Below are 15,777 nucleotides of genomic sequence, written 5' to 3' on the forward strand. Positions count from 1 at the left end.
CAGGGGGAATTTAAATCAGTAAATCTCACCGGTTGGCTAAAAGTTAACCTTATACATTTCGTCTCAAAACAATGAAACTCAAACTTCCTATCCATTTATATGTTTTTTAAAAACCATCTGATGGTCACGGCGGGTGGTACCTACCTATTGATGTGGCAATATCTGTTAGGTCGTTCAAGATTAGAAAAAGATACCGACAGCAGCGCCACCTACCGGATCCAATGGTGTTTTCAAACCATCCAGGAACCCGTTAAAACACACACACATTTCAGCGAATCAAATTTGACGAATGACGATATACCTACCGATAGCAGCGAGCAGCGCCACCCACGACACCAGCGACAGAGCCCAATTGTTTTTTCAAACCACTCGCATCCATGTATACTAAAATCTCCACAATGTAACAAACACTTATCTAAACACCGCATCAAAATCGGTTCAGCCAAACGCGAGATAATCGCGGACAAACATACGGGTCAAACTAAGAACCTCCTTTTTTTAAAGCCGGTTTTACAAAATATTTATTCGATAATATATTATCGCGATCAAGGGCTATGTGGGCTGCCCTCTGCATGGAACCACATGCTTGTTTTATGGAATCCGACCATCTTGCAGGGGCTCTTCCTCTAGCGCGCTTGCCTTCAACTTGCCCCAGTATGATGTCACGTTCGAGGCTGTGGTATAACAGATGTGAAAAGGGCTATTACTAGGGAAAGCAACACGGCTCTGCCAATTTACTGACAATTTTGTTTCGAGCCCATGCATGCAGGAGTGCTGTAGGAGAGGAAAATATGATTTGGACAACGTTTTTGAAAAGTACATTTTTTCAGCAATAAAAGTCTCATGCAATTTTATTATACGATCAAAATAAACTAGATTAAACATTACTATTATGGTTCCCATTACTGGGTCATTTTATGTTCATGTGTAATTTGTGTAAAATTTATTAGAATAAACAAAATTGTCGTGTGGAACTAGACGAACTAATTTGCAAATTAGTTACTCTACTTACCTATATCTCCAATCGGCTCACACTCACGTCCCACACTTTGTAGTTCGTAGACACACGCGGTGGCGGTGTGCTCACTTTATGGCTCCTCTACACGTTGGCCAGCGCCGGCCACTCCAAGGGACGCATTTATGCGTTAGAGGGAGCAAGTGATATTGCTATCTCATTCTACCGCATGGCTGCGTCCCTTGGAGTGACAGGCGCGGGCCCATCATGTAGAGGAGCCATTACCCACTGCGCTGTTACCCTGAATGACTCTACCGAGTCTACCGACATAGTTTGGTCAGGGACTGTCGCATTTCAAACAAAGATAGATAGAGTCAGAGCAAGTAGAAGAGTCTGCAGCGGATTTGATAGCCCACGCAGCGCAAGTGTTATTTTAAACGTCAAACTTCTATGGAATTATGACGTATAAAATAAAACTTGCACTGCGTGGGCTATCAAATCCGCTGCAGACTTTTCTTGGTCCGACTCTAGAATTATACTGTAAAGTGTAAAATATATATATTTACCTACTTAAATCAATGATACCTATTATAGGTTAAAGTAGTAGCAAGTAGTAGTATCAAGTAAAGAAAAATTCAACTATATAATAGGTACCTACATAATATGAGGTATTACTGCAATGTTCTGCCGCCAGAGTGCAGCACTAACCTAGCTAGTAAACCATAGAGTAATTCATACATACCGTAAAATGGGGTGAGTAGGGTTCGCGGGGACAGTTGGGTTATGAATGGGGAGAGAAGGGATGAAAGGGGGGTGAGATGGGATTTTAAGGCTACTGCTACAAAAATAATGTATTCCAATTTAAAATGGAGCTATAGTAATACTCATAATAAAAAAAAATCGATCCAACAATCTTCCAAAATCACCTTTGTATGAAAACCCAACTCACCTCAAATACGAGGAACTACGGGGTGAGGTGGGATTTCCTGTTTATCGTCAAAGTTATGAAATGGAACTACCCAAAATAAAATAAAAACTAAAATACAAACGTCCGGAACACTTATTATATACACCATTCAGTTTTCATATGTAAAAATAAGATGTTATCGAGGTTTGAATGTCAGTTTTGCACCTACTCATCCCGTTTTACGGTACTGTGCCTTAAACTGTTTTTTGACAAGTTTTCACTCTAAGGTTTTCACAGACAATAAAATATGACATTGATACATCAAGGCGGTTTGTTAACAAGGGCGAAATAGTTATTTACGATACAAGTGCGGAAAAGAGGAAATTCGAAACGAGTGGCGATAAATTAAAACACGACCGAAGGGAGTGTTTTAAATCGACACTAGTTGCGAATTACCTATTCGCAAGTGTAACGTACAACGTTTTACAGTACATATGGCCCTTTAAACTTTTTGACATCGCACGAAAAGTGCTATTTTACGCACTAGTGCGGGAAAATAGGACCATATGTACTGTAAATTTAATTATCTGCCTCTTTGTCGCTCGAATACGCAAGAGTGATTAGAGAGGTTAGATAACGAAATTTCGATTTACTTTTTTCGCGGTAGACCCCCAGATTGTGATGGATAGTGGTAGTGGCGCCCCCTACGCAGAGTTTCGCGTAATATTCCCTATTTTCTTTACTTGATTGATAGATTAGGCATGACATTCAACGTCAACTTTCAACAATTTGTGTTGAGTTGACCTTTTCATATTTTGATATATTTTTATTACTTTTCCTCTATTAGTTAATTAAGTGATCATATTTAAAAATTATGGATAAAACCGAAGGTGGGTAGACAACTAATGAATGAACATAATCGCAAACCTGAAGACCTACCGCGAAAATCGAATTTTCGTTATCTGTCTATGCATACCCATTCTAGCGATAGAGATGCAGATAACGAAATTACGGTATTAGCGGTAGGCCTTATTTTATCTACTTCAACAAAACGTTTAATTGTGGTAGCGAACTGTAAATGTACGAAAGTGATCGGCCACTTGGAAGCTGTGCGCTGGCAGCTGCAGGCGCGCGACTACCGGCCTTCGGCGGGCGCGCTGGCGCTGGGCGACTGGGCGCGCCACCACCACGTGTGGCTGCGTCACGTGCCCAGCGCCGACGGGTTGCTCCCCGACGATGACGTGCTGCGGTATGCTATGCTTAACTCTCACTTTTTTACCTTAACTTAACCCACCCAATTTCTGATATTTACTTAACCCATAGTGCCTTTAACCCTTTAAAATAGATTTAAAATGTGATCGGCATATTTTTGCTGTGCCCCGGCTACCTACAACTGGATTACATTTCATACTGATGGTTTTCATTTGTTCGGTTCGGAGCCACAATGAGTTCAACGCCGTTACCTGCAATGTGCATAATGCCGTAGATACATAGGTAGGTAACTTGTAATCATTATATATAATGGGCTGTGGCCTCTTCCGATCGATCGCTTTGAGTATGTTATAATTTACTTTATTATAGGGAAAGGAACTTTAGTTTTCCCTCCCTGGTTAGAGTTAGTAGACCAAACTGAATTGCTTGTAGGTACCTTACCTAACTATTAGGTAAATGGTTTTTAAGTATTTGCCCAATTGGTTCGTGAAATATTCGGCATAATTCGGTTGCATCTAACTCGGTACAAACCAACCGGTTTGTTAAGTGCAGAAGTACAGACACGCGGTACTGGAGTATCCACGACGTGCAGCGCTACTCCGAGCTGATGCTGCACTGTGAGAACGTGCTGTTCACGTGCCAGTACCCGACGCTGCGGCTGCCGTCGCGCCTCGGCGCGCACTTCTGGAGCTCCAACACGGCGCTCAAACTGCCCACCAGCCTTTATCTCAAGGAGTTCCACAGAGCCTTGGAAACTACCTTATTGGTAAGACGATCCCACTGGCTAGAGATTTAAGCTTCTTTGGTTTCATTGCACCTAAATATTATAACGCCATTATTAATCCTAAATTTCCAAACAACTTAGTTCCAAAACACCACGTTTGATTTGAAGTTTAAGCATTTTGGGAATAGTAGTACAGCTATCTTTAATGACGATATGACACTAAATCGTTTTTTTTTTTTCCTTTTTCTAGAAAATGCAATTAGAGGAGGCACAAATGGATCGTCTTATTATCTCGGACCAAATAGTGAATGTTAACTGCCTTGATTATTTTAAGCGAAAAACCTTTTTTCGCTTGCTTAATAACATTTTAAGGTATGACTGAAAATGATCAATCACAACTTGGGTATCTACTAAACACAGGTAAGTAGCAATGCTCCAAAATTAGACATCGACGTCTTTGAAATTTGACTCTGCAACGGCGTGCTAGTATTACCTATTTACATATATACCTATTTAAAGAAAAAAATAAAGTACCGCCAGCCGAAATTGTTATAGAGGTATGCCTGTCCAATTTCTAAGATTAAGTTCGCCATACATGGCGTACTTGAGGTTAGAAAAACGGACAGACTATACAGCGTGTATTTGTCTTAACAATCGCTTTAGGTTGTAACAAAATAATCAAAATATTTTGTTGTGGATAGTATTATAATCCTTCTAAGCTACTGCTTATAGTTTAATTGAGTACCTACGCGGGCGTCGAATAAAATTAGAATTCTAATTAAATGGATGGCTCGATCCACAAGTCCCGAAAAATTATTAGTGGTACTAGCAGGTACGTATAATTGACTCTATTCTGTTTCTGTAAAAAAGTTCGCAAACATCTAGAGTGGTGGGATAGTGTAGCTGCGCTATCAGTGGGATATTAAGTAGGTAGGCTAACGAAAAAAAACGTTTTTCTGGTTCGGTTGCAACGGCGTATTGCAAGTATGATACAGTTTCCAGGACCGGCTGCAGCTGGTATCGCTGGAAAACCTGTGCTGCTCGCGGCTGGAGGGCGCGCGCCTGCTGCAACAGCTGGCCTGCTTCGCTGCGCACTCTCTCAAGTACCTGTTCCTGTGGCGCTTCGTACTGCCCAACGAGAACCCTCTCCTCATCAACTATTCCTACATCACTGGTTAGTTTGAGTAGTAGTAACGAGACGCTGAGTAGACGCAGTAGAAGGTAAGAATTAAACTCCATCTACTGGCATTAAACTACACTTTAGCTATATCAAGTCGATACCTTTACTATGAAACATGAATTTACGGAGGCGAATTAAATATGAACTGAAAACCCAGAACAGGAACATAAATAATTGACAAACTCACAAAGAAACTTAAATGGGCCTTCAGGAAGCGGGCAATACATACCGCGACCGGAGACGCGGCGCTGTTTCCTGCGTAGCCTGGGCGAGCTACGCAACCTGCGCGTGTTGGCGCTGGAGTACGCGCACCTTGCCGACGCTACAGGCGGCGCGCTCATCTCCCTCATCACGGTCCTCAAACGGCCCCACATGCGATTACAGGTAGGTACCTACGCAATTCGACCTGGAATTCGAACTACACGAAGCTGGAACCTAAACGATCACCGCACCTATTGCGGTAAGCTTTGCGCATTTAGGTATTCTCGATAGAGCCAAATGAAAATGTCTTTGATAGATAGTTAATAATAAGTATAAATTCATTTTCTTGAAGATTACTCACTAAAATTTACTAGGTTACTTAATGAGCACATGATTTTAGTTGATGTGCCGGGAAGACCAGATTCCCGGGCGCGCAGACCAGTCGCTGGGCGTGGGTGGCTATGTCATCCCCGACTTTGCTTGGAGGCGGGTCGCCACCACCTGTCCAGATCTTTACCTGCTCATGGCTTTCTGTAAGTCTTTTAAAAGTATACCTAGTCAATGTAAAAATTCGGCCGTTAATAATGGTTTTTCGGACTTTGTGTTGAAAATGTATCTAAAACCTATTCTGGGAGCCCGAGAAGTCAATTACAGTCCGTCTAAGCCAACTTATTTGCACCGACAAAGTGAAGGAGTGACATAATAAACGTAATACAGTAGAACCCGCTTAATACGATCACGTTTAATACGATTTCCCGCATAATACGCCATTTTACGCCGGTCCTTGCATCTTTAGGCCTGTTTTCATACATTTTTTCGCTGTTAATACGACTCGCGTCCCACTTAATACGTCATCTAAAATTCCCGTCTGCACGTTTGTGTTATTGACATAACCGTCGTATTGTTATGCAAGCCTCGGAGTGCAAGCTATCGCTCCAAGATTTTTATTTGCCGTTAGTTACTCCACGACTGTCTAATTGAGCCTATCGTTAGTGTTCCTAGATTATTTAACCGCCGCGTGTGAACTTATACCTACCTTGCTACACTGGTGTGGCCTGTAATAAGAGCAAAAAATCAAACTGGAGATTCCTTGGAGTACCCAAAGTTACCACCAAGTGGTCCCGATAGTTCAAAATTCTTAATTTAGGAGAAATTTTAATTTAAAGTCAAGTTTAGCAAGCAATGGATTTTCACATTGCGTTACGGTCGCTTATCTGGCGTAACCTTCGAGCAACACCGGCTTCCGACACATCGGAAGGGAGGGGCCCAAGCGATATCTCACCGTACAAATCTTTCTGCCATTTTTCGCGGGGGGAAAGGTGCACACAGTCGCACTTCTCACACACTTACATACAAAATCTAATCTGTAATGACGACACAAATACATAGAAAATGACACACGTCAAAGACAAATCTTGCAAACCTCGATCTCTTTTTGTGTACGGACGAGTGACAAGTGTCACAACACGCACACTAACACATTTTCGTTGAAGTATGTTATTGTATTCTGAGAGATGAGATGTCGGATTTGTCGCTCGACCGATCCGCAATTTGTACTGAGCGAGCAAAATCGATAAATCCAACAATTACATGAGACTAAAATATAATAATTGTGTTTGAATGTAATTAAACCTATGATATGTAAAAAAAATATTACATGTGAAATGTAACACTTTCTTTTTGTAAATTTGATGTCCCCGACCTCTTTTTATAACAAAAAACCGAGCAAACAGGCATTTTTGTGCAGCAGTGTTCACGCGCGCGTCTGGACTCGGTCTAGTGAAAAATCCAAGTGCAACTAGTTTTATTACCCGCGCTAGATTAGATTGACGCGCTAATCTTGTACCTCGGCAGAGGGGAAATAGTGCGAATGCCGCCTCCCTTCCGTGTTGCTCGAAGGGCGTAACGTAAGATGTCATGGTACCGGGACGTCTTGGTACGCGCCTTTTAGTACAATTAATTTTAAAAATGAATACAGAGAAAAGTAGCTCTTATTATTAGGAAATCAGAACTCATTCAATGTGCAATGACTCGTTATGTTTTGTTGACAAACTCAAAAAAACTTTTTTTTCTATGTAATGGAAACAGTTTTTAAAATAATTTAATTTCGTAATAAAAACCTCCATAAAACACTTAACTTCATTACCTACCTATTTGAAAAATGCTTTGAACTTTGTCAATATTGACAACTGTCAAGCGAATGCACAACAATTATTTATGTAATCCAATCATATTTATGATTGAATTACATGATTGAACGATGGAGCCAGAAGACGTTCAAACCAAGCTGTTGCACCGCAAACGATTTCCCGATAGGAGGCATACTGACAGTGACATCGTCAACGTTGAACGTAGTGCCACGTTTGCGGGACAACGAGCCTGCCTGTGCCCGGGGCCCGGGACGGCGGTGCAGCCTATCAGCCAGCGTGCAGGCGGTGATATTCGAGTCAGTTGCTGGCGGTATACCAGAGAATACTCCGCAATTTTGGACAACTACCAGTACCAATAAATCAAAACTATGTGTATTCTATTGATCTGACCCAGAAGTCGATTAGAGGAGAAAAAGTACCTCATACATAATGAAGTCATTTGATAAAATAAGGATACTTAATGATACATCACATCGAAAAAAGAAAAAGCACAAAAGCAATCTATCGGGCAAGATTATGAATGGAAACTGAAAAGTGTTATTCTTATAAATTTGTTAGATGTGTTAATGTAAGTACTTGTGTTATGTAGTTGTTTATGATTAATAAACGCAGTAACTATACGTGTTTGTTCATTATTTTTTTCTTGGTGATGTAATTATTTACATGAAGCGAAAGATGTAGAGGGATATGCTTAGCCCAATTTCCATCGATGGGCAACTAATCACTATGTGCGATCAGTACAAGTATCTGGGTAGTATGATGCACCATTCTGGGAATGTGGATGCAACATTCAACACCGAATAGCCGCAGCTTGGCTAACATGGCGAGAAGTGACTGGTGTTACGTGTGACAGAAGAGTGCCGGTCAAACTCGAAGGAGGGTCTGGTATACAAAAGTATACTAAGGCCGGTTCTTATGTATGGCAGCGCGAGACGTGGGCAACGACTCAAAGACACGTAAGTCACCGAGATGAAGATGCTGAGGTACTTCAGGCACTTCAGGCATATGGTCGAAGCCAGAGACTTCATAGTGTATACGGACCACAAGCCACTTACCTTTGCTTTCTCCACTAACCGAGATAAATGCTCGCCAAGGCAATTTAGATACCTGGACTTCGGTCCCCAGGTATAACACCCGCCTGGAGAGAGTACTCTCTATTGCCTCTCTACTTTCTACAAGGCTTGACAGAATCCATAAGGAGTACGTACAAGGAAGCGTAGGCGTGCGCGACATCGCCGATAAAATGCAGGAGAGCAGGCTGCGATGGTATGGTCACGTAAAAAGAAGGCCTTCTGACTACGTAGGAAATTTGGCACTACAACTTTCCATTACAGGTCGAAGATCTAGTAGGGCAGACCCAGAACAAGATGGAAGGATGTAGTGCTAAAGGACATGAGTGACTGCAAATTATCCGAGCACGATGTCGTGGACAGGGCGAAGCGGAGAAGGTTAAGCAGGAGAGCTGACCCCACCACCATGTGAGAATAAATAGCTAGGAAGAGAGAGATAGACGTAGCTACGACCTGGTCAAAGTGATCTTTGTATGAGAAATAAAGCTTTCCATTTCAAAAACTTCTTGGAAACTTTCACTTTCCACAACTTCCACATCTGTAGGTACTGTACATGGCTCTAAAGCGACCAACTAACCAAATTGGTTGGCCGTTCTTTAGTGTTATCGAAGGTACTTTATCACGGAAAAGAACAGAGGGCCGAGCTAAGATGCCAATCGTTTGCGCTTGTAGCGAACGAAACGGTTATCTCTCTCTATCAGTCGTCGATATTAGTGCGACAGCGAGAGAGAGAAAGAGAGAGAGACATTAGCGTGTCGTTCACTACGGCGCAAACGATTGGCATCTTGGCTAAGCACCCTGTACATATTTAGTACTTTGCTACAACAAGTACGTTGCGTTTTATTATAAGTAAAGTTCATAATTCTTCTTTTCATTACGCACAGACTCTACCACTGTTTTCTACCGGAGTGCGTCGCCTTTCAAAAAGTTCATAATTATTGTATTAAACCTTCACAGTCACAAGACATAAACCACGCATTGCAATTTTTTTAGGGATTGTTTACTCTATTCCTACATACATGACAATGTACGTCAAGTTGCAAAATCAAAATAAAGCAAAATACAAATAATAAAATTTATTATGAATTAATCAGTTATGCACGTGAAATATGTAACATGATATTAACGAAACAAGAGTAAATGTTAACCGAGCTTTATTTTCAACTCAGAGCTACGAATGTGGGTGCACCAAATTGATTCTGATTGTGACCGTACGCCGTGTACATACAGCCAGATGAATTAGCTGTGAAATTCTTCGTTCGTTTTGAGACTTTTGAGAAGGCCCTACACCTAGTATTGCACATGTCGATGTCGTGTCGGAGCGGAGTCAAACGGAGAACAGGTTGTACCGTCGTTCGTAGTCGTTGTCGTTGAAAGGAAACATTCTTACAAAATTTTAAAAGTGCAAGTTATCTCGTGAATCGTGAAGTTATCCAGTAAGATTGGCATAATTATTATCAGTGATTTTATAAAAGTGCGCATTTTTTGTTGGAACTGCTTAATAAACAGCTCAAGTTACTTTATAGCATCTCATTTCGCCCTTTTGCCCGTCAGGTCCATTTGATAAGAAAACTGTTAAGTAATGTTGAAAGATGTGACTATTTAATTAGAATTGCATATGCTTATAAAGCAATATTGATGTATTTAATAAGTTTTTCAATATTATTGAAAACGATCGTAAACGTCAATGTCAAGTATTCCGACTGGAATACATAATGTCTGCAGTACATTGCTGGGTCGATTAATATTGTTAGAAAATAATAAAAAAAATTTTTTCATTTTAATTAATTGAAACTATTTGGTCTTAATTCCTGACTAGTTAAAGGGTGTGTACTTTAATTTTTTGCTCTTATTACAGGCCACACCCTGTATATCATTCGCTCATTATCACCGCTGCGGTGTTTATACATGTACAATAATACTAGTTTTTTTTCACGTTTAATACGATTTCCCGTATAGACGCTTTTTTTGCTCGGTCCCCTCAGAATCGTCTTAAGCGGGTTCTACTGTATTTTCATAGAAAATTGACATTGCCACACTTTGTCATTGCAAATGCCATGCAGAGTTAGCTTGGTCCGACTTACGGCGTTCAAGGCTGTTGCTAGATTCCTCAGATAATTACCTATGCCAATTTTTTCTTAATCTGTGGCATTCGCTAAATTTCCAAATCGAAGATAGCGGGCCATATTTTCGTCCTCAGGCTCGGATATATTATGGGGCCTATCGGTATCTCCGATATAAATTTTTATCACGATCGGACTAGAAATACAAAGATGTTAGTTATTCAACTGACAAACTATAGATGGTCAAGCAAATCTTGTAAGTAGAAAAAGGCGCGAAATACAAATTTTCTATGAGACGACCCTTCGCGCCTACATTTCTCAAATTTGCCGCCTTTTTCTACTGACAAGATCTGCTTGACCAACTTTATTTTACTTACATACATTGCTGATGGTTGCAGGCCGCATTCGCAACTACGACGACATCCGGCGGTTCCTGTCTCCTAGCATCCCGCTGCGTGAGGCGCACTTTCAGCTCGGAATAGACCTGACGCAGACCCAGAGACAGGATTCTGACGTAAGCTGCTTCGTGCGCCATCTCGCCTTCAGTTATGCGAGCACTCTAGGTGAGAATAGATTTAGTTTAGCTTATTTATTTCATAAAAAAAAATAAGTTCAAAAATGTTTTGTTGTCCCAAAATTGTAAGTAAATATTTATTATCTTATCGTGCTAACTATTTATCGTACTATATTCTTTTACTAGCTGAGGTACCCACCCGGCTTCGCTCATGGAGCTGACATGAGAATTGTGTGGTGGTTGTAATAAAGGATAAACTTTAAAATATATTTAGGTTTTTTTTCTAACTACAATACCTATACCTACTTCTATGTATTTTTTTTTTAATTTCCAACTCGGGAGCAACTTACGTATAGTTGACCGTGAGAAAAGCATAGGGAATAGGGATAACTGGAAGTGTTCTTCGAAAATCTGAGAGTATGAAGGCTTCGAATAGTCCACAATGTACTATAATATTCCACAACATTTGAGTGTGTTCTGGAACACTCCACAATGATCTGGGATCCTAGATTCTAGGCTATTTACGAATATTTGATAACATTCCAGAATATTCCGGAATGTTCTCGAACATTCGAACCTCACAACCGTCTTGCTTTAAATATATACCCCTGTCAATAGGTAGCTCCAACCCTATAAAAACGGCTTCGAATGGTCCAGAATATTCCACATTTGAAAGTGTTCTGGAATGTTCCACAATGATCAAGAATGTTCTCGAATATTCGACAACATTCCAGAATGTTCTGTAGCTCCACCCATACAAAAAAGGCGTCGAATGGGCCACAATGTTCCAGAATATTCCACAACATTCGAGAGTGTTCTGAAATATTCCACAATGATTTGGGATGTTCTCAAACATTCGACTGCATGCCAAAAAGTTCTGAAATGTTGTAGAATGATCTCGAATTCTCTCGAATGCTCTGGACTGTTCTAGAAATGTATAGAGGGTAAAATTATCTTCAAAAGCACGCCCTTCAGGTATAAACGGGAATCTTCTTCATGGAAAGACAAAAAAGGCTTCAAATAGTCCACAATGTTCTAGAACATTCCACAACATTTGAGTGTGTTCTGGAACGTTCCACAATGAGATGGTTTCCTGGATTCTAGGCTATTTCCGGATATTCGACATCATTCCAGAATATTCCGGAATGTTATTGAACATTCGAACCTCACGACGTTACCACAATAGGTAGCTATGATCCTACAAAAAACCTTCGAATGGTCCAGAATATTCCACAACATTCGAAAGTGTTCTGGAATATTCCACAATGATCTGGAATGTTCTCGAATTTTCGACAACATTCCAGAATGTTCTGAAATGCTGTGGAATGCTCTCGAATACTCTCGAATGTTCTGGACTGTTCTAGAAATGTCTAGTTTCCGAGACCCGAGATGGCTTCGAATGTTCCAGAATATTCCACAACATTCGAAAGTGTTCTGGAATATTCCACAATGATCTGGAATGTTCTAGAAATGTCTAGCCTCCGAGACGGCTTCGAATGTTCCAGAATATTCCACAACATTCGAAAGTGTTCTGGAATGTTCACATTGATCTAGATTGTTCTCGAATATTCGCCAACATTCCAGAATGTTCTGATATGCTGTGGAATGTTCTCGAATACTCTCGAATGTTCTGGACTGTTCTAGAAATGTCGAGCCTCTGAGACACCTCACCAGGTACAAATTTTTGTAGGTATATATTTCACGATCTATTCTGAACTTTCCTTTATTATGTTAAGGTTCAAAATTCAAAAACAAAAACAACTGCTTCTGGGTCTCCGAGGGTGAAACTTTCAGCCCTTATATCTTCCAAAGCACACCCTTCAGGTAAAAACGGAAAACTTCTTCATGGACGGGAGATAGAGGGCTACCACCCCATACAGCTTCCTTGATCGCATCGGGACTCATTTCTGAGTTTTAGCGGCACGCACATTTTACACTTTCTTTTATTATATATATTGATTATCTTTAATAACAGAAGTTTTTTTTAGTCAAAATTTGTATTTAGCTTAATAATAATTATTATTCCATGATAATGTTGTGTACAATTATAATCGTAATGTATAAGTTGCTTATGTAAGAAATATGTTACAATGTTGTTTGCCTGCATTATGTTATTGTACCTAACTATTAAAATAAAATAAAATAACAATATACAATTTCACTATTGTGTTGCTCTGTTGCTAATCGAAATTAGATTTTGTCTATCTGGTAGAGTGGTAGTGGTGGAGCGTGGTCATTCTGAACACTTATTCCATCCCGATACCTAAGTACAAGATCTTGGTGGCAACTGGTTAGGAACGCGAAATCGACTCCACACTCGCGTTCGCGGCTTCGCCAGCGATTCACGCGCATAGTCTGGAGGGGGCTTAACACTAAGCGCGAGTGACCTATTATGACACGCCAAGCGATAAAAGCGCGGCCATTTTATCCGTGGTGCTGTTGTCGGCAGCGGCCCTGAGTATCCACCAATGGCGTTTCGCGGTATTCCCGCTGCGGCGCGTGTTCGAGCTGATGCCGCGGCTGGTGCGGTGCTTCTACGTCGGCAGCTGCCAAGATGAAGTCGATCTCAAGCGGATGCTGAACATTATTGCATCCGGAGTTTGCGACAGTTAGTATAAAACCACTAATACTAGATAGGTACTTATTTAGAAATATTATAAATAAATACCAGTAGGTATGACTATGATACCAGTAGGTATAAACAAGTGCGAGTCGGACTCGCGCACGAAGGGTTCCGTACCATAATGCAAAAACCGGCAAAAAACAAAAACGGTCACCCATCCAAGTACTGACCCCGCCCGACGTTGCTTAACTTCGGTCAAAAATCACGTTTGTTGTATGGGAGCCCCACTTAAATCTTTATTTTATTCTGTTTTTAGTATTTGTTGTTATAGTGGCAACAGAAATACATCATCTGTGAAAAATTCAACTGTCTAGCTATCACGGTTCGTGAGATACAGCCTGGTGACAGACGGACGGACGGACGGACGGACGGACAGCGGAATCTTAGTAATAGGGTCCCGTTTTACCCTTTGGGTACGGAACCCTAAAAATTACCATAGCTACTCGCATCCCAGTTTTAGCTTTAAAAATGCCACTTCCTTTTGAAATTGGTTGAAACAAATCTTAATTACTTTATACTTCTTTACAGAATTGAATCATTTGAAAATACAAATTCAAGATGATATGGCGAAGCGCGATTACTGGAAAAGTGTAATAGAAAATATTTTGAAAGAATATAAAGATATAATGAAAGTATTGGAAATAAGATTCGAATTAGAAATTTATAAAAGCTAGATAAAAATATGATCAATATACAGCACTTGATTTATTAAATTAGATTTTATGTATACAGGGTGTCCCTAGCCATTGGACAGAGCCGAAATGTACATATGCATTAGGGTATTTAGAACCAGCAAAGACATATGTAACTTCGTATAAGACGAATAAAGTCTAAGGAAAAAACGTGCCTCGGAATTCAAGTAAAAGTCATTCTCGAATAGATGCCGCACACACCTTTAGCCTATCCTCGGCTAGATGGCGTGACGACACCGTTTCATATTTAACAATTTTAACACATAGATATCAGTGAATGAACATGGATCAAAATGATATAAAAAAAACAACGGGTTGCACTCCGGGAGTGCCGACAGAAGTGAAAACTCAATGACTAGTCCAAAATGACTGCAGCACTATGTATAATTGACCCATCCTCCTTTCTATTGAAAAACTTTAGTTCCGAAATTGCTGGCCAGTGAGCTTAAAATTGTAGCGTTAATTGTTTAAAATTCGAATAGAAATTGTAAAGTTACCTTGCAGACCTCGCATCAGAATATATTTGGTCATGATATTTTGAGTTTTATTCACCAGTACTAGAGTTCACTTTTATTAGCGATTTCATCAAGATGTAGCTTTATTGAATTATATTGGAGTGATATAAAGTTATGTAACTGTGAGATCCTCGTATTTCAGCCCGTACAAGATAAGAACATTGAGCTTTATTGCTTAATATAAAAGTCCATCTTTAAATAATTGACCTGATTATGATACGTTATGACTAAAGTTCTTTGGTGAATAACATTGTCCGTGACACATGACGTCACCGTTACGTTACGCGTCTGAATCGAGTTTATCATTTTTTCCCCACCTCAAAAAGTGCTCAGGGCCGCTAAAGAAGTGTTCACTTCAATAATAAAATCATTTATCCATATATATACATTTTTTGATAACTTTATACGTTTTCATTATGAGTTTTAGTCGTGTGTCGATAGATGGCAGTTAATTTACAGTGACTACAAAATTTACAATGACAGGATCCCTCTATACTATCTATTCTTTTTGGAACCAGCGGGCTCAGCACGGTTCCATTTTTATCGACTATCACTATGCGCGTCCCTTTCGCACTTACATACTTGTTAGAACGTGACAGGCATGGTGGCAAGGGATAAAAACGCGACCGTGCTAAGCCGCCAGTATACAAAGTATGATAACAATCGGTGTAGCGGTTACGAAGAAATTACCAAAATTACGATTTTTTTACTTTGGAGCATTGATATAGAATAAGAACTGGATACCCAATCAGCCGCAAAAAATGGCCCCGCAAAAGTAACGTTAAAACAGATCACGCGTTACTTTTTCGTTTAGTCTTGTATGGACCGCTCAAATGTGAAGTTGTCAACAATGTCGTAAAATGGTCGTAAAAATATGCAAAAACAACAATGATAAAACGAGGAAAAAGCATGGAATGTATTTCTTTCGGTTAGTTCTTTGGATAGCATTACATAATTTATGTAATCTGGTG

General features: G+C 40.2%; 1 protein-coding gene across 1 annotated transcript; it reads left to right on the forward strand.

Moving 5' to 3' along the window:
* The first annotated feature begins 2,495 nt into the window (after positions 1-2,495).
* On the forward strand, positions 2,496-14,296 carry LOC134803956 (uncharacterized). The gene is made up of 10 exons (XM_063776794.1): positions 2,496-2,752; positions 2,931-3,111; positions 3,627-3,840; positions 4,049-4,170; positions 4,794-4,972; positions 5,190-5,362; positions 5,580-5,712; positions 10,861-11,025; positions 13,426-13,584; positions 14,128-14,296. The coding sequence occupies exons 1-10, from the start codon at positions 2,737-2,739 to the stop codon at positions 14,271-14,273; spliced, it is 1,488 nt and encodes a 495-aa protein (XP_063632864.1). The 5' UTR covers positions 2,496-2,736; the 3' UTR covers positions 14,274-14,296.
* The last annotated feature ends 1,481 nt before the right edge of the window (positions 14,297-15,777 follow it).

Source organism: Cydia splendana, chromosome Z (assembly GCF_910591565.1).
Source record: "Cydia splendana chromosome Z, ilCydSple1.2, whole genome shotgun sequence".
NCBI classification, from domain to species: Eukaryota; Metazoa; Arthropoda; class Insecta; order Lepidoptera; family Tortricidae; genus Cydia; species Cydia splendana.